Genomic DNA, 23,634 nt, shown 5'->3' with positions numbered 1-23,634 from the left:
TAATTCTATTGTGAATTGAACATTTATTAACCCTTATCTCTCATACCAGTGATAATCCAAGCTGAGACTCACCAGGGAAAATAGGAATGTTAGAAATAGAATTTGAGCAGAAGGAAATTTCAATTTGTTTCAGAGAAAATGTTCAAATTCCAAAACAATAATTTGGATAATAGTTTAAACTGGTTCATTATGCACACGTGTTTGCTTATTTTAATATATAGTTTAAAGATCTTTGGTTTTATATGAAGATAAATCTCACTTAAATATCAAGCTTTAAATTATAAAGGTTTATTCTGATTTTTATATCAGAGTAACTCAAGACCCTAGCAGAATGGAGAATTTGGGAAGTAGAAATTATTCCACTATGGATTTCCTCTTTCAAGCTGTTGATAGGACTCAAAATACTCATTAATGGATTCCAGCAGCATTTTTAACATATCTGTTAATTTTTATTTAATCTTAATTAAAAAAAAAAAAAAGAAGACGCTTCTCTTCTCTCAGTTATGTTGACCCACAAAACACTGTGGATTCCTTTTGACTTCATACTACCAAGCCAAATCCAAGGCTGAAAAGGGTTAAGAGTAGGTCATCTACAACACAATGTAGTTGCAGTATAAATCCAGAATAAGTTACCTTGAGACTGTTCCACTACTTTTCCCGGATCCAGTGGAATTCATACTTCTCCCCTTCTGATGAAACTGTAGTCTTCTCTCTTTGGCCAAGATATTATTGCTATAAACAAAATTAGATTATATAAAACTCTATTTCCATAACTGTTCTTCATTTTTAGAAAGGAAAAAAACAAACAGCTACGTACCAGTTTTCAATTTGAGCATCAGTTTCATGGAGGTGGTTGGCTAAAGGTAAAAAGAATATATGCAAAGCACAACTGTTAGTAGGACAATAACTACTATGATACAATCAACAAGAAAGCAAATTAACCACATTATTATAGCTAAATGCCTAATATGCCAGACTCTTGTCCTGGTTCATTAAATCTGCACCATTAAAGGTAATATACAGATAGATAAGAACAGACTCAGCAGCTTTTGGAGGGTGTTTTAGGTTTTGTTTGTTAGCAATGTAAAACTACCTCCACTGAACGTTTAATATAAAAAGATATATAAATAACCAATTAAATTTAACAGTTTGAAATAAGTAGTAAGAAGATACGTGGTATATGTACTTCTAATTACTAAATTTAAAAACTGTTAATAAAGAATACCTCAAAAGCAAAAACATGATTTAGCATTACTTAAGTTTGGCAATATCTATTCCTAACGTGGTTTTTTTAAGGCTGATAATTCACTCCAGTTACAACCAATTTTTCATGCACCTACTTTGAAAATTCCTACTCATTTCACATAAGTTTTCTTTTAAAAGTTGCCTTTCAAGTTTATCCTAGACTTACAAGTTCTAAACAAATAAATGTTGTTAAGTTTACAGTGGGTTAAATTTACTGCATTTAAATTTTATAGACAAACATAAAGAATGAAATCAATTAAAAACATCTTTTTCAGCACAACAGACTTTTTTCTTTTTTCATTTCTGATCTGCAGAGTCATGGCAATTTCTTATCAACCAGAAAGGTTGATGAATGAATGAAATGAAAATAATGAATGAATGAAAATAATCTTGAAACAATTTTCAGTAAAACAACATAATAGCTCCACTCTTCTCCGAGACTTCCTTTTTGGGTCTGGCTTCCAATAAAATCATTCACTATGGATGAACAGGCAGAGCACGGAGGATTTTTAGGGCAGTGAAAATACGCTATATGATAGCATAATGATGGATACGTGTCATTACACATTTGTCTAAACCCATAGAATGTATAAGACCAAGAGTAAACCCTAGCATACACTATGGACTTTGGGTAACTATGATGCCTTATCCTAGTTTCATCAATTGTAACAAATGTACTATTCTGGTGAGGGATGTTGACAATGGGGGAGGCTGTGCACGTGTGGGGCAGAAAGTATGTTGGAAATCTCTGTACCTTCCCCTCAATTTTTCTGTGAACAAAACTGCTCTAAAAAAATGAAGTTTTTAAAAAGAATTCTATATTGTGAAACTACTAAGGCAGATATCAAAAGTGCTATTTACAATAACAATAAAATGAATTTTAATAAGGGGTTAACAGTATGTTCAACTATCCTGATTGGGAAGCAGTAAGTTTGAGTTTATTTTATAGAGTTTAATCCTTAAAAGCATATTAACAGAAATAAAAAAACTAACATATACACATTCTAGAGTTTTCAATGTTAGAAGGCTCTAAATAAGTATTCTTATCATACAGATTGACTTCAAACTGCAAAAGACCAAGGATATTAAATTCAGTGGATAAATTCACTATTCATCAACTTACAATTCAAAAAGATTTAATAAAATCCTTAATTCTTTTTTTTAATAAAAAGCACACATTGGGACTTCCCTGGTGGCACAGTGGTTAAGAATCTGCCTGCCACTGTAGGCGACATGGGTTTGAGCCCTGGTCCAGGAAAATTCCACATGCCGTGAAGCAACTAAGCCTGTGTGCCACAACTACGGAGACTGTGCTCTAAAGCCTGTGAGCCACAACTACTGAGCCCGTGTGCACAACTACTGAAGCCGACGCGCCTAGAGCCTGTGCTCTGCAACAAGAGAAGCCACCGCGATGAGAAGCCCGCGCTCCGCAACGAAGGGTACCCCCTACTTGCTGCAACTAGAGAAAGCCCACGCACAGCAATGAAGACCCAACGCAGCCAAAAATAAATTAATTAATTTTTTTAAAAAAGCACACATTAATAACCCAGCTATACAGTTACCAATAATTTTAAAATACCAGTAAAACAATAAAAAAATTCTTAATTTTATGTTGTGGAAAGCTTTATTATGAATCCACAGGAAAAGATTATATAATCTGTGAAAATTTAAACATTGCACAATACACTTAAAATCCTAACGCAGCCTTGAACAGACATCAGCATAATGCTTTCTAATTAACTTCTCGTAACTCTATTTTGTCTTTGTCCTTTGTCCTTCTAAAAATCTGGAAAAAGAGGAAGCAGGAAAGACAGGAGACACTTGAATGCAAAGAGAAAGACAAGCTGCAGCTGTTAAGTCTGACATAAGGCTACCTCACACTAAAATAAGCTTCACTTTAGTTTTCTCACGTATAAATATTTAAGTTTCCTTCCTTTTGAGAGACAATTCTTCCCTCAGTTATATGACCATTGTTTGCCCCCAAATAGTTCCTGTAAGCTACAGAGTCCAAGGAAGACCTTTGGACATTGCACAATGGTTTTCCAGAGCCATTCCTACAGGTCTCCTATAGGCTCTTACTAGATTATTAACACATAAAAGGTTCTGTAAAATGTGTCTGAGCCACTTTCAAGAACTTTAAATTTAGCTTTGAGGATCATAAACATGAAAACACATGACTTTCTCTCTCTCTCTTTTATTTTTTTTAATTTTAAAACTATATGAAGGTACAGTTCTTCCAAACATACCTTCAGCTCCCAAGGACAAATCATCCTCAAAACTTCCTCCATTTCTCACAAGCACACCTGAAAGAAACATTAGAAGATTCATGCTGGTATTCTGTTCTTTCTGACCCCCACAGAAAATCACTGTTTTAATTAAAACAAACTGACCAAGCAAAATATAAGACACAGTAAAGCATTTCAGACCTGAATGTACTCACAGGTTATTCTGATTATATAATTTCAGGAAGGAAATATAAGTTTTCACTTTATCGTAAAGGAAACCATGATTTGCAGCCAGGTAAAGTTATTAGAAGCCCCAATCTACAGGCTACTTTATACTTAATAAGCCTCTAAGATGTTCAGTTAGATAATGTATCTTACCCAACAGTTTCATGGAAAACCAGATCCCAGCACAATCATTCCTTTTACCCCCTTATATTAAGTCAGGAGCCCAAGCTAGATTTTCCTGATACTATAAATGTTTTTCATATGCCTTGCCACTACCTGCACATTCTTGTTGTACTTTGAACTTCAGAATTTTGCCTTGCACAGGTGTGGCAATCTCGGTTAATGTAAGCAAAGAAATGCTACACTAAATGCTACACTAAAGCTCACCTGATTCACTCAACATATATCTTCCCTATGTTTACATATCATATTTATGTATTTAATTAGTCTTTATAATATCTAATTGGACAATAAAAAGAAACGAGTTTCATATTGTGGAAAGGTTTGGTAATTTGTTTAAACTCATCACTGTTTTATGGTTCATGACAAGGTTTCTCCCTTTAGGCTTTTATCTTAAAACACCATACTTTATAAACATGAACATCACTTTTGTAATTTATACACACACACACTCTTTCACTCAGAGGACATATAAAGTAGGACCCTCATAAAGAACAGATTTAGAAAGGCAACTTTCTCTTACCCTTGAGTGTACTACTGCTTTGCTCATCCAGTGAGGCTCCCAAAGGGGTACTGAAACCACACAAACATATAAACCTTAGTCTTGAAAAGCTGTCTGGAAAGCTGTCACTGCACAGCCTTACACTTTAAAGGGTTATAGCTAAGCAAGCTTCTAATCACAGTTGAATTTTCCTCCCAAATGCACATGGAATGCAAGTGAATTACATAAGTAATATCCTACTAAGCAAATACCTATCATCAAGTCAGATCACCAGGAATGATTTAATCACACGTCTGATCTGCCAGCAATTAAGAGCAAGAATGGCAATTACAAATGATATGAATTGGCATTTTCTTTACAAAAACAGAAAAAGAAAAGAGAATGACAACAGGCCTTAAGAAAATGTCTGCTCCCCTCAATCCCTTCCCTAGAAACAGGAAAGAGAATTAAGAAAAAACAAATCTTTATCTCAATAAAATTAAAAAGTCAGAGTATAGTTAGAAATAAGGCTCAACAGTTTTCTCAAATCCCATCAAGCATTTTAGAGCACCACTCAATGCCTCCCTTACCCCAACTATTATCTTTTCTGATACAATGGAGAAGTTTGGAATTTTAGGCTTTTAAACTAAAACAAATACATGTATTCTTCATTTAACTCTGAAAAGAAAATTACTAAAAAGTTGGCTTGAGAATCAACCTTAAGAACTAGCCATTACTAAAATTCTTTCACGTTCTTGTTGTTCAAACACAGATAACTTAGAAATCTTTTTAATGCAAAATGTTTTTCATTTCTTTCTCAAAACTAAGTTAAGAAAGAAACAGGTTGTTTCATTATGAAAGTTCTACTTTGTGTTATAAGCCTTTCGTCAGCAACAATTTATACCTGTTATAAATTCACATCAGAAATGGGATCAATCATAAAAATATCAGTTTCAAAGAAATATTACTGAAATGCCACTTAAATGTTAAATGTTTAAACAAATATACAAGCAATGGCAGTTCTTTAAAAGTGCTTTTGAAATGAAAAAGAATAAGCCATGACCATAAAGATAATAAAACCTCGAAGTTTTTGCATATATTTTAATAAAACTATACTTTATGCCCTCAAAAAAGTCATTCCTCTTCCCTGGCGGTTACTTTCGTAGGACAAAACATTGCATTACTCCTTCTGTAAATGTCTCAACTGGCCTGGGCACCAACAGAAAATGGCAAATGAGCAGAATATAACTGGCATTCTCCTTCAAAAACAAGTCTCTCACTCTTATAATTGCCCTCTTACAAATCTTATCAAAAACTCTATCCCTTCTTAGATGCTACTTATTCAAGCAATTTGTTTCAGCTTAGCCACAAAAAAAAAAAAAAAAAATTGCCAAAATAAAGACTCCCTTTAAGGAAAAACAACATGGTATCTTTATTCAGGATATGGAAAGCAATAAGAAAACAAAGAATATTTGAGAACTTATCGGGGGGTTGGGGGCGGATGCTGTCTTCAGATCATTTGTACATAATATACAAAGTAGACAGATGCCTGACTCTGGGAAGGACCCTAAATTGTTATAGAAAAAAAAAAACTTGCATATATCCTAGCAGTCAAATCTGTGATAATAAAGCTAACAATAAAAGACTTTGTTCTAGCTCTCCAGAGTACAAATGAATGTCCCTTTCGTACAGAATAGGTGAAGCTGTAGGGAACAAGAAAGAAACCTATGTAGGAAATCCGCAACAGACTATAGAATCTGCCTACATAAATCAAGATTAGCAACAAAACTCCTGGAATTTTCAGAGATCTTGTGTCTTGGTGAATGTTAACATTTGCCCACTGCATTTATCTTAAAAGATGCACTTATTTACTGATAACTTGATATAACTCTTATATAATCTTAACTCCCGTACACCATAAAATAAACATAACATGATTCTTCTCTTACTCTTAAACATTTTTTTGTGCATCTTTAGAGAAAAGGTCCATATATTTCATCATATCTCAGAAGGGTCTATGACATCCTCAATAAAGGTTAAAGAGCTCTATAATAAAGAGTGTTCAGTAAGGCTCCAGGCAATTCACCAAAACAGGATAGCAACAGAGTAATGGCCAATATTTTATGTCTTTAAGAAAGAAAAATAAACTGGCATATATAAGAATCATTTCTCTCTCCCCACCAGAAAAGACTTCTCAAACTCTGGTACTTGGACAAAAGATTAAGAAAAGCCCAAACTGAGATGGCAAAAAATATGTACAGAAGCAAACACCTTAACAAAAGTTAAAAAGCCAACATTCTTCATGTGAGATTTTATAAGTAGCAAATAAGTTGGAAAAAAATCATTAAAATATGAAATAAGTACATTTTACTGTAGTAAGATACGATTAATCTCCTCTGTACTTTATCAAACATTTCTGTACCAGCTACCAAAGCATGTAATTAAACAGATTTATGCAGCCTGAATGTCTTCAAAGCTCTATTTCCCTTCTGTGAATTCCAGGGCCATCTGACAAATGCATGTCCAAGAAGTAAGCTAGAACAAAGTAGTTAGCTAGTTTTAACAGCTCTCCAAACAGAATTAAGGCACCAACATAAAGTTAAAGCCCGGTTAGTGTAGTTAAGTAAATTATATTCATCTAAAACACATTTGAAAGGGAAATGACTCTTCTGCCAGATATACACATGTCAAAACAAAAGCAAAATAAAATACTGTGTGAAATGTGACAATCCTTTCAAATAGAAACAGGGCAAGCATAATAACATGGCATGATTATCTGTTTCAGGTTTCTGATCTCTGATGCTAACATCACGCACCGGAGCTGAAGTCCTAATAACTGTGAAGTCAACATGGTCACCAAATAATCGGCGGTCACAGCACTTCCATTTCTAATCGCTTAAAGGAGGAAGCTATCCGCCGGCTCACTTTCCGGTTTATGGCTTACGAGGTCCAAGGGACCCGCAAGGACGGCGGCCCGAGACACTCCGCCCAGGCGTCCCATCAGCGCTGATCTTTCCCCGGGACGCGAGCGGCGCAACCGAGGACTCACCGGCAGTCCTTGAGCCATATCGCGATCTTCTCGTTGGGCACGTTTCCTGCGGGGCAGAGCGAGGGGACAGCTCGTTACCGACCCCAGGAGGACTCCGACCGTGGGGTCACCCTGGATACCCCCAGGTAGGAAAATCTACTGGGGGCAAAATGCAGCCTAAGCAACGCGGCTTAGAGACCATCTGAAGGGAAATGATAGCACCTGGGTGTCTCGACGCTGGAGACGCCTTACCAAGCACGCACGTTTAAAGGTCGGAAGTGTCCCCTCTCCCCTCGGCCTCTCGAGCCCAGGACGATCTTCCAGAACTCACAGCAGTCGCCCAAAGCGCACGAGACTTTTCCCCGCCCGCCCGAACTTCCCCGAGCTCCCCGCCCGCCGCTGCCCCGCGGGGCGCACGGACCTCTCCCCGCGGCCGCCGGCAGCTTCGCTCCAGAGAGGTCTTCCTCGTCGTCCTCGTCCTCGTCCTGCGTCGTAGCTTCTGTGGACAGGTCCTCCGTCTCCGACGCCTGCCAGGAGCCGCGGCACTTGGCCCAGGCCTTCCTCCTGCGACTCGCCACTTGCCACTCCAGTTCCTCCTCCGCCTCCGCCGACGCCACCAGGGGCCGGTCCATGGCTGCACCGGGGGCTCCGCAACCCCAACCGGAGCCTGTGAGAGACAAGGCGGCGGTTGGGACCCCAGCCCCTGCGGTCAGCGCCCGGCCGGGCTGGGGGCCCCGGGGAGCTGGAGCAGGCGCGGGGGGAGGAGGAGGAGGAGGAGGGGACGGGAGGGAGGAAGGGAGGGAAGGAAGGGGAGGGAGGGGGCGGAGGGCCAGCGTTTCACATGAAGCCGGCCGGGCGTCGGCGCGGGAGCGCGAGCGGCTCGAGCTAGCGCGGCTGGGAGCCGAGCGCCGGACAGCCCCAGTCCCGGTTCCCCGCCCCGCCCTCCCCTCGGCCCCCGCCCCGCCCTCCCCTCGGCCCCCGCCCCGCCCCGCCCTCCCCTCGGCCCCCGCCCCTCCTCCCGCCTCAGCCTGACGCGCCAGGGGCCTGGCCGGCCGCCGCGCGTCAGCGCGCCCCTCCCTCAGCGGCGTTCCACGCCCCCTTCCGGCCGGGGGCGCGCGGGGCGGGGCGCGGCGAGCGCAGAGTGGAAAGGCCCGACCCCTGTCCCCCGCCCTCTGTCCCCTGCCACCCGCCCTCTGTCCCCTATCCCCGGTACCCCGCCGCGGCCGGCGGAGCAGGCGAAATTTGGTTCCTTGTTGGTTAGTAATCTTTGCTTATTAACTTCTCCTCTCACCCCAAAAACAGAAGGAATGTGGAAAGGCCAAGTTTCACTCAACGCCCTTCTTCACTGCGTCCAAACTGAGTGTCTGCTTGGGCTCGCTGGAAGTTATTCTTCGAGGAGTCCAAAGAATTCTGTCCAAGAAATGGTGGAGAAAGATGGGAGAAAGAGGCGCGTAATTGGTATTTCTTGTCAAAATATCAAAACTGGAAAAGACTAAGCTTCGTGGAGTGCTCCTTTCACGCTTAAGAAAGTTATTTATTGTGGTCATGTTATGTATGAAAGATTTAATTTGGAAATTCCACATTGAAATTAGACATAGAGAGGTGAAGGAAAATAGAGCAAGAACAGCTGGGAAAAAGTAGAAATACTTGCTTGGATTTTGGTGCTACAAGATACAAATGATGTAAAGGTTTAGAACATTTTAAAAATGAGTTTGAGCAGTCCCTTTTGTTATTTTTAAAATCTTATTAGCAGAAAGACTATAAAATCCTATTCAACATCATATCCAAGATCCAGACAAACTTCCCAGAACCATCATAATATCATTCTGGGCCTTATACTGTGAAATATGAGGGGGAGCTAGAACAGGGATACTGGTATCTCATTGCCTTGCCATTTCACTATTTTTTCTTTGAATCTTAAAAAATTTTTTCTTTGAATCTGAAAAGCTTTCCAGCCTTCAAGAGTCCAATAGCAAAATGCAGCTAACAGTTTAATGGTCCTTCAAAATAGGCCAGTGTCTAGCTGCCTGTAGGAAAGATGAGCAGGAAAGCAAGTGAGGTAGATACCTGGAGAGAAGGCACTGAAAGGGCTGGTCAGAAGCCACACAGAACAAAGTATGCTGTCTTCAGTTTCATTCAGGGCCCTGATGGACCCCACCCTACCCAGTTCCATCATTTCCACATGCTGTTGCTAACTCTCTATCCTAGCCTCTCATTTCATTCCTGTTCTTTCTGTCCAATACCTTAATGATCTTCAAGATCCAGCTGATCCAGAACTTTTCCTGGACTACATCTTTCCACCACCTCTGGTCACATCTTTTCCACAATTCCCTGGTATATAACTGAATGTCTGTCTCATTTATTTTGGGACTGAACTGTGCAGTAAATAATATGACTGGCTTCTGAGGGTATGTTTGACTTCCTAGGCAGACTGTAAATGGAGACTAAAGAATGTTATTCTATATTCTTCTTGCACACCTTACACTTTTAGTACAGTGCTAATCCCACAAGGAACATTGAGTTCTCTTGAGGTAAATTTTCTATGCTTTACATTCTTCAGAATGGACTGTCAAATGGATAAAATATTTACTTGCTTTATGTTGTTTCTCTATGGCCTATTAACCTTTTACTTAGTTTTGTTGTTTAAATACTTTAAGACAATAAAGAATTTTTGAGAATAATGAACCACATTTTATATTTAAAAACCAAACCACCAAGTCAAATGATAAAGAAAGTGGGAAAAATTGCCAGCAGGTAACATTAGAATAGAGTACAGCAATTCTTGAATCACCAATAGCACAATCATATGTTTTCTTCTACATGATAATTTTAATGTAAAATGTTGAGGATACAGAACTAATAAAGAAGGAAATCCTTGAAACAGTAAGCTATTTTGAAAAGTAAGGGGTTTTAATTGTATTCTCAACTTTGAGATTTTAGAAAACTGCCCAAGGTATTTAATTTATTCAGAAGTGAATGCCATACTACACCTGAGGAGAGTCTAGTTGTTTGCTTGCTTCTGCAAGGATTATTTTTCTAAACAAGTACTGTATTGTAGACCTACTGCCAATCAACGTTGCAGAAGTTCTACATAAAGAATAATGTCTGAGTTACTAAAGCCTACAAGGTGGAGGAAGAAATACATTTATGTTAGACGTGGATAATCCCATCCAGCATGATGTAGTGGGAACAGTAGGGTCTTTGGTGTCAGACTGAAGTTTGAAATCAGTTTCTGTCTCTTTCTAGTTGTATGGCCTAGGGTAAGACAGCTAATATCTCTGGATATCACATTCCTCATCTGTGAAGTTGCAATCATGATAACTACCTTCCCAAGGTGATGTGAGGATTATATGAAATAAAGTGGTTGCTCAGTATAGCTCTAGGCATTATTATATCGCAGCAGACAAAAATCAGTTAATTTTATATGGGGGGATTATTCTTATAGTAAATGGCATCTGTCTTCATGCTTATGCAGCTGAATTTTTTAAATGGCATAAATTCAGGCTAGGACAGAAAACAGACTAGTTAAATTAGGCAATTTTAAATGGTAAAAGCATATATCAAAAGTGAAACATTATGCTCAGTTTAATTAATTACTTATTTTTTGCTTTTCTAGGCCTTAACACATGCCTCCAAATTACAAAACAAGATTTACTACTAGGTAAGCTAAGGCATTTTGGTTCTAGTTAAGGTATTGTTTCTTTAGTCTTTACATAATTAAAAATTTTATTTTGTGCATCAAAATCTTAGTAATTAGGAATCTGATCAGAGAGTGGTATAGTGCTGCAGTTTACCAAATTGAAATATAAAATGCTACACTTTTTATTTAATCTGCCATTCTATTTACCTTACACCTCCCAGATCCCTTTTGTCTTAATAATAGAATTGCCTGGAGGAAAGAATTCTGTATAAAGTAAGTTTGGTAAACTCTGCATATTTTCACCTCCCCCAAGCCCATCCCAGTCGCAGTGAATGTTAAAGACTTGCGAAGTTTTCAAGATTTATTTTTTTAAAATAAAACTGTTTAACTTTGCTTAACCCAGCATTTCTAAAATTCATTTCGACATGTAATGTTTTGGGCCCCCTCAACATAACTGTTAACATTTCCAGGGATACCAGTGGGATGATTTACAATAGGATAAAAGATGATAAAAGGGAAATGTTACTGAATGAATGAATTCTTCAAAAACTTTCAAAGGTTTATTTACAAATCATGTAATTGAACTATGAGGAAAGGTGGTTAGTCTGACTTAGACTGATTTTTTGATATATTTCTTTGTCATTATTAACCATTAAAATATTTCTGGTTATTGTGTATATTTTAAAGTAATAAAATTAAATATTTAAGGTCTATAAACCTATTACCTATACTTTTGGGTTTTTCCACATTAGCAAAAACTCTTATTATACTAGTTCATTGTCCTCATAAGTAAGCATTAACATAGCAAAACCATCTATTTTGATCTCCTTCATTCTCCCAGGTACACATGGGAAGAAGCAGGTGTTAATACCACTGGAACTTTGCCTTGCAAATTATTTACATAATCTGGGTAAGTTTATATACTTTCTGATTTTGTGCATGCTAAAATTTGTCGTTTATCATTCATTTCACCGTTCCCAGATCACAATTTCTTCAGTTTGCCACATAGTGCTAAATTTACCCTCTCCATGGTAAAACGTTGTTAGACTGCTTGTTTTCTTTTCAGTGGCTCAATTCTCTGGTGTTTCTGAGCAACAGGTGAGAATGGCTCATCTATTCTTCATCAACAATGGGTGAAGCAAGATTATATAACAGAATAAGCTTTATTTGGTCTGTTTCATAAATTCATGAAACAACTCAAAGGAGGTTTTGAAATCCTTATAACTGGACATAGTAACACATGGGGAAGCCAAAATGTTTTTAATTCATCTGTGAAGCTTTAATGCTCATGTTTAGATCAGTCCTTTTCTTCATTTTCTTTTCAGTCCTGCCCTAAAATATTGTTTTTAAAGGTCTCTGATATTTTGAATCATAAAAGCTTTGGAAAAGGTATATTTATTGATATCAGATGCTCAATCTATGCCACTTGATATAAAACGTTTTTCTGCGGTACACAACAAAACAAGAGGGAGTCATTATTGCATTTTCGAGTTTTAACACTACTTTCATATGATCAATTTATTGATACACTTTTTTTTCCTAATTTAAGATTAATTTCTAGCTCTTATGTTGCCTATATGATTCTTCCTATTTGAAGGCATTTAGAACTGTAAAAAAATGATTTCACTATGCATATATTTGGAATTATATATTTACATGTAAATCTCCCCTTCCACATTTTATGAGGATCAGAAAAAAGGTTGGTAACTAGATGAACCACGTATCTATGTAATACGATGTATCTTTAAAAGCTTTAAAGGGTACAGACCTCATAAATGTTTTTTTAAAACACACCACACACACACACACACACACACACACACACACACACACACACACAATGTCTTTTTAAAAAGTAATTCTGATGTGTTCCTGAACCTGAATAAATATAAACTGCACTGGCCTATCCCACCACATTTCCCCTCTCTAATCTCCATTCTGCAGCCCCTTCATGCCCATCTCAGAACAAACACAATCTGCATTCAGAACAGGACCGTTTAAAAGTTCAATGGAGTTATTTTGGGTGAGTCATTGAAAACACAGTACAAAACCTTTCCTCACTCACCAGAAATGCATTTTTAAAATAAAGCCAAAGTGAACAAGGCTTGGCAAGTTTGAGGGTGGACAAAATGGGGAGAAAGCAGGGTTTCTGCCAGATTCAGACAGGATTCTGCTAAACCATTTTTGGCTATTCTTTACATTCAGCTCCACCAACTTTCCTTACCATCACTAACCAAAAAGTACAAGATTGAGCAGGTAGGCCGTCAAAACAAGGACACTCAATTTCCACCAGCACTGTATTGGTGGGCAGGGCCAGTAGATCCCTTAGAGCTTAGTGACAGTTTTAAATCCCCCTTTGTGTCTCCCTTAATTCAGAAGCTATAAGATGTATCCACTTAATAATCTCTTTCCTCTGATTAAATCATTTTGGCAAACAAATAATGATTATAAGCAATTTTTAGAAAGTTGTGTATTAAGAAAATAAAGTTGTGTATAAATTCAGTAAGCAATCCTTTAAAATTGCTTTTAAAATAAGTGAAGTTCTATGAGAGTTAATCCAATAATAAAATATTGAAGGAAATAACAGCTATAGAGACAGAAAATAATAAGCTAGTTCCTAAGAACTTTTTTTTTTTTTTTTTTGCGGTACACGGGCCTCTCACTGTTGTGGCCTCTCCTGTTGCGGGGCATAGACTCCGGACGCGCAGGCCCAGCGGCCATGGCTCACGGGCCCAGCCGCTCCACGGCATGTGGGATCCTCCCAGACTGGGGCACGAACCCTTGTCCCCTGCATCGGCAGGCGGACTCTCAACCACTGCGCCACCAGGGAAGCCCCCTAAGAACTTTTAAAATTGAATTAATATGTCTCTACAATGGCTTGATAAATTTGGGGTTTTAACATGCAGGTATTCAGGACTTAAGCATCAGTGTAGAGTCTTATTTATCTATCTATAAAATATATTACTCACCTTTTATCCTGCAGAGAACTTTCTAGCAGCAATACAAGTGATTACTCTTTCACAACCGGTTACAAATCAGTTGAGGCTCACATCTCATGAATGAGGAAAAACCTAGAATCAACAAGGAGACTTCCTTAACATATAATGGCAATTCTGAACTCTTTTGCTATAAAATTTGATAGTCCTTGAAAGTCATGTTTGACAAAGGTTGACCCAGCACATTACCGCGTGTTAATTAATACACCCTGTAGGGGGACCTACTCTTAGAAGTGTTCTCTGTTCACAAAGAATTTATCGCCAAGTTGTGGGTACAAGCCAGGCTCTAGTGGATGTAATTATACAAGTATTCTTCTCGAACTCCCTGCAAATTATCAGTTTCCACAGTCAGGGTGACAATTGTTGGTTAAGAGGAATAAAAACTCTGTGTTTGAATGTTAATCTGGCTATGGAAGCACTAGGGTCATAATAAACAAACACGTATTTCCTGCTGTAGTTAAGAGCACAGCAAAGAACTCTGGTTTCCCACATTTGGGGGAATTTTTTTCCTTTTCTTTTGTGGGTAAACAATTGCTTTAAAATTATAAAATAAATACTTAGCCTTCAAAGCTTATCTCTGCTATCTAAGAATGATTTTATTGTACTTAGTTGTATTGAAATATAATCTACATATGATCAAAAGTTAAAAGGACTAAACATCTATTGATGGGAACCCCAAACTAAGAACTTCTTCACAATCTTGTTTCAAAACAAACAGAAAAGTAAAGCAAATGCCATTAAAATTTCTTTGAGGCGAAAAAGTTTATTATTGCTGTTAGGTAGCATATTTGGCCTGGATTACATTAGGACTAATCAAACAGCTTAAAGTGATTTTGCTAACAGACGGTTATTAAATAAAAGAACTACAGGGTAAAGGTCAGCACACAGGTTGTTTTGCTTAATTTTTAAAAATTTCCCTGAGCCTACGTCTTTCCAATTTTTTTCTAAAACAAGTCAACTCAAGTTGGCACCTTAAAACCTTTAAACACTGTAATTAAAACCTTTAAACACTGTAATTACACTAGTGCTGATATTCAACTTGGAGAAATGCTGTTAGAAGAGCGATTATTTCAGTGGACCCAGGGTAATAATAAAAATGGATAGTTTCGATTGAGCACTTGCTTTGTTCCAGACACAGTATTTATACCTGGATTTATACTGTCTCATTTAGTACAACTCTATAAGAGCTTATATTACTTTCACTTTACAGAAGGGAAACTGAGCTTCAGAGAGGTTAATACTTGCCCCAGGCCACATACTAGTAAGGGGCAGAGTGGAACCAGGACTTTTCCCCTGCAAAGCCCATGCTCTTAGCCAAGATGTGTGACTGTCTTAGATACTCCAGGTCCGCTGTTAGGGAAACATTAGCAACCACTTACTGTTATCAAACTGAGGGGATTCTTCACTTACAGCTGATGGGCAGAGGGAATTCAAGGGAGGCGATTACCTACTAAGACTCCCTCATTTCACAAGGGAGGAGAACTAAGCTCAGAAATTTTAAGAAGCCTGCCTAAGGTCGGCCATCTTAGTGACAGAATTATTGAGGGACGAGAATCCATAACTCAACAATCCTGCAAACACAAAGGCAAAGGTAGAAAAATTGTTTTTATCTCACCAAATCTTCTGAAAAACTCAGAGAATGTAAAAACAAAGATTTGAGTATTCAGGTTTCTTACTAGCATGTAATATTACAGAAGTAAAGTTGATACTTCTGGCCCAAAATCTGTAGCTCCACCTATGCATATTTCTGGAGAGGACTCAAGGTTGGAGACAGTGAGAATCTCTGCAAACAAGTATGTTATTCAGGTTATGTTTGAGTCCTTCTAGGATAACATTCTGTTCTTTATTAGATGCAAAAGCCCAAGACTGTAACATCCCTGGCCCAGCCACATTCTTGCACTCAGAGGACTTTCTCAAAGGGAACAACGTTCCTGATCAAAAAGAGGGAGTTTTTGCTTCTCAACCTAAAATCTGATCTTCCAAGCAAGCTTCAACTGCCCGGTATGGGACATGACGTTTTAAGATTTCACCTAAGAACTATTTTAAACTCTATCTTGAAGAGAAACAATATTCAGAAAGTTTTTCTAAAGGATAAATGTCAGTCACTACTGTGACTAACATATATGATATGTGAGTATTTCAATATATTATATTTACTCATGATTTAAAGCAGACCAGCAAAGAGCTGGGTGCCTTGATAGTATCAAATGATTTCCAAGAAGATGGTTTTTACAGAATTACTCTATGATTTGTGCAATGGCATCTGCCTATACTGATTCTTGATTTGAGCAGTGACATGAAATGAGATGTACCATCTCCAATAAAGAATCTTCCCACAGGCTGTTAAGTATATCACCCTGTATTCCCTTCAGGAGAAATATCTTTTCACAATATTTGTTCCAAGAAGAGTTAAAATTACCAGGACATTTTTGGTTAATCTCACGGGCACTGGGAGTTAGATAACTGACAGAGTTTCTCTTTTCACATTGGCAGCTAGAAAATTGAAAGCCAAATGTGTGGCTCACTCATGGTAGATGAGTAGGTCATCATGGAATGCATCTTAAACTTTATTCATGGCTCGATTCTGTCCCCATCCTTGTTTTTTTTCCTCTTTTTTCTTTCATTTCTTTTTTGTGTGTGTGGTATGCGGGCCTCTCACTGTTGTGGCCTCTCCCGTTGCGGAGCACAGGCTCTAAACGCGCAGGCTCAGCGGCCATGGCTCACGGGACTAGCCGCTCCGCGGCATGTGGGATCTTCGCGGATCGGGGCACAAACCCGTGTCCCCTGCATCGGCAGGCGGACTCTCAACCACTGCGCCACCAGGGAAGCCCCATTTATTTCTTTTTATCAAAATAAATTTTATAATTTTTGATATTTCTTTTCTGCAACATAACAAGGAATAGCTAAATAAAATATGTGAGAATCTTAAGCAAAATTATATGTTTACAAATATGTACTTTCAGAGAGGAACGTTAGGAGGGAAACAAACATGTTCTGTTAAATGACAATATTATGGCTAAATTTTTTTCTTTTATTTTTCAAACTTTTAAAAATTGTATTTACAATTTAAGGATAAAAACTTATTTGAACTTTGAAAGCTCTAGGTATTCCAGAGATAGAAGTGTGGGAAGTATGTGTCTGACCCCATGCAGTGTATTTTTCAGTTTGATTACGTTAAGGCAAGTGAGGAACTGTCATAGACTGAGGTTGAAATGGTAGGTGAGAGCCAAATTTTAAAGGCCTTGGTGTGCTATTTTAAGGGAGTGTATTACTGCCAGTGTGAAGTTAGAAGCAGCTTTCGGTTTTTAACTAAAGTGCTTTACTGAAAGATAACTGTAACTATACAGTTGAAAGAATAGGGCATGGGAAAGCCTCAGGCAAGGGAACCAGGTAGGAGGCTTATTAGTTTGGTGGCAGGGGTTGGAGGACGGAGGTTTATAAAGACTTGAGTTAGACCAGTGGAGATAAGGGCTGCAATCAGATTTGACAGATTAGAAGTGGGTGGGGAGGAAGAAATAGAATGATCCCCAGGTTTGCTTTGTACTTTAGGTAATGGATAGGTATTGGTGTCATTCAACATGATAGAGAATTTAGAATGATTAGGCATTAATTTGTTTGAGAGTAAGGAGAACAGAGAAGAAAGGAAATGAGTTCATTATTGGACATATTAGATATGAGGTACTTATAATACATATAAGAGATGTAGCCCCAAGCAGTCAGAAATACAATACAGGGACTTCCCTGGCGGTCCAGTGGTTAAGACTTTGCCTTCCAGTGCAGGGGGTATGGGTTCAATCCCCGGTCGGGGAGCTAAGATCCCACGTGCCTCATGGCTGAAAAACCAAAACGTAAAACAGAAGCAATATTGTAACAAATTCAAAAAAGACTTTTAAAATGGTCCACATCAAAAAAAAAAAAAAAAAAAAATTACAGTACAAAGGTGTGGAACTCTGAATGAAAGTTTGGCTTAAATATTGTAAGGGTGAGTGTGTGTGCGTGTGTGTGTGTGTGTTTGGCATCATTAATATCAGACAGCCATTTTTTCTATATGATTCTGGTCAGCTTTCTTCCTATTTCCCAAGTAAGCTATTCTAAGCCTATTAAGGCAGTAGTCATCATGACTTATAAAATGTCAAGTCTAGTGGATCCTTTCAGCCCTAATTTTATAGGTATCTTTATAGCTCTTGTCAGGATTGATTATGCCTCACATTTCTTTCTTGATCTTACATTTTACTACTTCCCAGTCTCCTTCACCGGCTTTCGTTCTTTTACCAGTATAAACTATTAAGTTCATACACTCTCTCTGACTGAAATGAAGAAGATTAAAGGTGGAGGAGTTCTGGGAGAAATAAAAGTTTGTTCAGTGTGTTAAGTTTGAAAAGCCTGTTAGACATCTAAGTGGATATATTGAGTAAGCATTTGGAGATACGAGTATAGAGTTCAAGGGGAAAATGTGGACTAGCACATAAGTTTAGGAGTCATCAGCATATAGGTGGTATCTAAAGCTCAGAAATTAGCTGGGGCCACCATGGGGGAATTGGTGAAGAATGTTAAGAAGAGCTATCTAAGGATAGTGTCTTGGGGGTACTTCACATTTTAGAGGCAGATAATTGAGAAGCATCCATCAGAGGAGGCTAAGAAAGATCAACTAGCAAGGTAGGAAGAGAACTGAAAGTGGTATCCAGAAGGCAACTGAAAAAAAAAGGTTTTAAAGAAGAGGAAATGGTAAATTCTACCAACTTCCTGAGAAGTTGATTAAGATGAACACTGAGAATTGACCTCTGGATTTGGAAATCGAGATGTTATTGCCGACCTTGACAGTAATTGTGGTGGAATGGTGAAGAGTGAAGCCTTGATTGTAGTGGGAGTCTGTAGGGCTAATTCTTTTTAGAAGAGGGAAACAGGAAATAGCAGGGGTAGTCAAATGATAACAATTAATTCGTTATGGTAGAACAAAAGAGCAGGAAAGCCGTTATATAAATATACGAGCATTCAAGATCATGAATATCTATGTCTGGTTAAGGTTGGGAAAAAGCCAAGTTCTAAAGTTTTGATCCCTTGAAGTTTATTCCCACTTGATTTTAATATTAGACCTTCTTACAATTACTATCATTTCTGAGTAACATAGTCATGAAAGAGGTAAAGGTAGAAACAGGAAATGTAGGCATCTGATGAAGAGAAAGACGAAGATAGGAAAATAGCTAAAAGGAAATGTAGAGTTGAAGAAGGATTTTTGGTTATTTTTTGAGGGGAATGCATGGGAATTAAAACATGTTTACTGGTTAAAGAAAGGAACAAGTAGACAGAGAAAGGTTAAATATACACAGAAAAGGTTAGGTATTTGAAGGGAGGAAACTTAATTTTAGCAGGTGATTTCTTTCTTTTAGATTGGAAAGAGATATAAATGCACCAATGTAGTTAAATTTCTAGGGTAAGATAATTTAAAGGAATTCACACCTACTGTCCTATATGTACTCTGAGAATGAGGACAGATCATCTGTTGAAGTGATGGAGAGTGAGCTTTTAGGAGAATTAAAGAGAGTGAAGTTTTGAAATAGCTGTTATTAAAAATGGAATAAAAACTACAAGGGAGAAGTAGAATACTTGTTTATTTAACAGTTACATACCTCTCTAAGCACCTTATAAATATTAGCTCATTTATTCATCATAGCATCTCTATGAGATGTGTTCAGTTATTATTACCTTCTTACAGATGAAGAAAATGAGGCACAAAGTGGTCACGCTGTTTTGCTAAGGGCACCCAGCTAGTAAGTGGAGGAGCCAGGAACTGAGCTTTGGTGGTCAGGCTCCAGAGTCCATGCTCTTAACCACTTTACAATGCTGATGGCAATGATATAACTTTATTTGGCAGGCTTAGGTACGTAGGTGTGGAATTTCAAGAGACAAAAGTTTAGATTCCTCCAGGAGAGGAGCTCAGAGCTTGAGTGTGATGATAGTAGAGACATTAGTTGGTGAGATAAACCACAGAATGCAGACTGGATGGAAGAGGTAGGGCAGAGGATAAAGAAGCAGGGTCATAGAGGGGCTCAGAGACTTGAATCTTTGCTGTTTTCCTAAGGTTTTAGATTCTTTATGAGCCAAAGAGTTAGTTTGCTAGAAGTAAAGAATAGGGATAGTTGGAAGAAGCAGGAACACAGATTAAGACAGTATGATTATGAAATGTAATTAAGAGAGATGAGTTTCTGGGGAAGACAAGGTAGCACTGGGGTATAGCACTGGTAGTAGATCACTGAGATCCAAAGGAGTTAAAAGGCCTGAGCAGCAGAGGAGGTCAAGAAATAATGAGTTCAGGGTGTTGGGTGGGGCATCTCTATAAATATTGAAGTCACATATGAATCACTCAAGATGACACAGGAAACAGGGTGGAGAAAATGGCTGCAGAAACCAGCAATTTGCAATGTGAGTTTGATGAGGGAATGAGAGATGGCGTAAGATGAGAGATCAGGCTGACATAATGAACAGACTCCAGACAGTGGAGTCATACAGGCCAACCAACGTTTCTTGTAGCCACCTGCTTCTGTGAGTGTGATAGGGAAGCCAAAATGGCCATTCCATCAAGATGTGTAAACTGGCAGCATTCCTGAAGAGATTTTTAAAGGGGTTGAACTTTTGAAACAATTAAAGCCTTAAATTACCTTAGAGGTCCAACACATTAGCAAAGTAAATATTAGCACAGTTAATCTAGCCCATATAAAACCATTATCACATAAGTACAAATAGGGCTCCAAGGATATGGATATGTTTTAAAAGGTGGGAAACTGGAAGGAGGAAGGGAACACAGGAAATTGAGGTTTTGGCCATGGGTAATGTGAACAGCTAATATAAAGGAGAAGGAGCCAGCAACCATGTACATGGAGAACCTCTAACATGTGCCCTAAGAATGATGTAGAAAAGGGGAAATGTGCAAACGAGCTATCTCCTTCTCTTAGTTCAGAATACTTAGTAAAAATTATGTTAATAATTTCATATGCATTGATGTGTGCTTTCCCTGTTCTAACAATGTTAAGAGCCTCAGAAACAAAAAATAAATGTTTATAGAAAAAAATCCTATCCCTGAATCAGAAGGCAGGCTAAATTACATACTGTTATAGAACTAACTACTTAATATTAGAGGAAATTATGTTTTAGTCAACAAAAATTCAGATTTGCCTTGGTAACCTATACTGTTGGTTACCTGCCAAACCATCACTGCTCCATCTTCTTCCTTACCAGCAGAATCCTTTTTATGCCACTGGATATTAGCATCTACACATAATACTAAGAGGTCCTATAATAACTAATATTTTCTGAACTAGAATAGGTCTTAGAGAACATCCAATCCACTAAACTGTGCAGAGGGAGACATGGTGAAAAGCAATAATTCAACAACTCTGACATGGAGTTTCTTGAGTTATGAATACGAATTAGAATGAAGTCCTTTATCCATATAAATGCATAGTTTTGATTCTTAATATCCCCAAAGTACAAAATAACCTCCAGCAAAAGAAAACAAGATAAATGATGGAAAATTTCTGAATGATTATAATCACAGGCTGTGTGGCCCTGGAAGTACCAAAAGTTCTGAATTTTCTATCCATTTCCAAAGATTTATCAAAGGGCCAAATTAGTTTATGAATGCTCTTAAAGTTCTATTTTCTACCATGAGTACAATCACAGTGATTCAAAACCAGTGTAAGTTTTACCTGAACCAACCTTGCCCGGTCAGTGTGGAAATGGCTTAAGCTGACAGGTGCTTTTTACATGGCGATATACATTTGTGTGCATGTATGCACAGGTCTGCGTGTGTGCATGTCTGTGAATGTGTATGTGTCCTTATGCTTGTGAGCCATCCAGAGGTTATTACATCAAGAAGCCTCTGCTCTTTCCCCAACACCCATCCTCAAGGCAGGTCCACCCACACAATACCAGAGCGGGTGAAGTCAATTTTACTAAGATTTACAAGTCTGGAAAATGGAGGAGGACTACCAAGGAGAAGATTATAATCAACATTGTTATCTGGCGTATCAGTACTCTTCAAAATTATGCTCTTATCTGAAACTAGCCATCTCATCACTCTTCTCCCCTCCCTTTCTTAACACGGTTTTATTTAAATGCAATTCCGCTCTCTTTCCAAGCTTGCCTTCTAAGAAAAACTAAAACACTGCATTATAGAAGCCACTCATTTTAGAAAACTGTCCAGTTACCACTATTCTCACTCAAACATACCCTTTGATGGACTTCCCATGCACACCCCTCAATAAGAATATCAAAGTATCCAGCAAAACCAGGTAATTCCCAAGAAGGAAAATTTTTTTCTCCTTAGAAAAATAATTTTCTCCATATCAGACTTTAGCAAAGGAGAACCATGGCACATGCATGCATAGCCACACACCTCCATAGTGGACTTGGTAAAAGAAAAAGAAAAGAAGAATGGAAACATTTAACATTCAGTTGGGTGGTCCAAAGACACTGGAGATTGAAGAAATATATTTAGAAGTTAAAAATATTTTTGTAGGATAATTTTCATTTGAGATTGATTTTAACCTATATAACAGATGTGTTGCTTATAAAAAATGATGGTTTATCTGCTTCTGCCTAAAAATTAATAGTCATACAATATAGGGACCATTCATTGGATTGACCTTGGAAGGATATTTCTAGTCCATTGATTCTTCCTTTATATTATTCATTTATGCTAGGTAAAATTTTGTCTCCATGTCTTGCATAATGAAGAAACAGAAATAAAAGCTATAAATGGAAAAGAACACTTCTCCAGGGTCATTTAATTCAAATCTTTTTAAGGGAAGTTGTTTCTTCAGTTTTAATTATCTTCAGTTTTAATTATCTACTAATAGTAATTATCTTGTTTTTCTACTATATCCAATAGTATTTCTACTCTACGAGAAACAAGTTTATTTCGAATATCATTTCTCAAACACATAGCGCTTACCATTAAGCAAAATTTCTTAATTTATTTTACAAATTATTTAAAAGGGATGACAAAAATTTTAAATTATGCATATTACATAAATATGACATGAAAGATATGGATTAGGTCATGGTGTACACTTCCTAAGCTTTTTTTTCCCAGACAACAGAGTTGTGAGAGCAGTATAAAATGTCCATGTGTGTCTCCTATTGCGTATGTGATTTTAAATCTCTAAAAACAATCTAGCATCTTTTGAAGTACCACCTACATTTTTTCCACCACCTGTAATTTAACACAATAAAAGAAACTTCCTTGAATGTTCAAAATGCACTGCCAGCCTGCTAGCACCAAAGCACATCTTCTGTTGAGTACCAAAGGTAGTACCATATTGCCCTTATGCATACTTTAAATGTACAGTCCTCAATTACCTTCCAGGGGCTTCTTCAATAAAACCCCATTTTACCAATTCAAGCTCATATCCCACTGACACAAACAGTCCTCTCCGTTTGGTTGTATCTTCTTTCTCTTCAATAAACATGATTTTCCCCCCCTTCATCTCTGTTGTTCTTGCCACCAGGAATGCCATCTCCCTTATCTTCTACTCTTACTTGAGTGCCTCTTTTCCAGAAAGCTCTTCCTGAGTCTTTTAGTCCATATGGTGCTCTTACTGTCATTTAACTTTCCA

The 23,634-nt window shown here is 37.9% G+C and overlaps 1 protein-coding gene across 4 annotated transcripts in view; it reads right to left on the bottom strand.

Moving 5' to 3' along the window:
- The window catches only part of ITPRID2 (ITPR interacting domain containing 2), a 38,972-nt gene extending 30,662 nt beyond the window's left edge, over positions 1-8,310 (bottom strand). For 3 of the 4 annotated variants that reach the window (XM_079924491.1, XM_079924488.1, XM_079924489.1), the window contains exons 1-6: positions 7,806-8,149; positions 7,406-7,451; positions 4,399-4,448; positions 3,492-3,548; positions 818-857; positions 634-732 (exon numbers count right to left, since the gene is read on the bottom strand). In XM_079924491.1, the coding sequence (XP_079780617.1) occupies positions 634-732; positions 818-857; positions 3,492-3,548; positions 4,399-4,448; positions 7,406-7,451; positions 7,806-8,016 (503 nt within the window). In that variant the 5' untranslated portion in view covers positions 8,017-8,149. Of the gene's footprint in view, positions 1-633; positions 733-817; positions 858-3,491; positions 3,549-4,398; positions 4,449-7,405; positions 7,452-7,805 lie in introns of all 4 variants that reach the window. The other variant, XM_079924490.1, reaches the window with a different exon arrangement.
- Between the last annotated feature and the right edge of the window lie 15,324 nt (positions 8,311-23,634).

Source organism: Stenella coeruleoalba (genome assembly GCF_951394435.1).
Source record: "Stenella coeruleoalba genome assembly, chromosome: 6".
In the NCBI taxonomy this organism is placed as follows: domain Eukaryota; kingdom Metazoa; phylum Chordata; class Mammalia; order Artiodactyla; family Delphinidae; genus Stenella; species Stenella coeruleoalba.
This window is presented reverse-complemented; position numbering and strand designations above follow the sequence as displayed.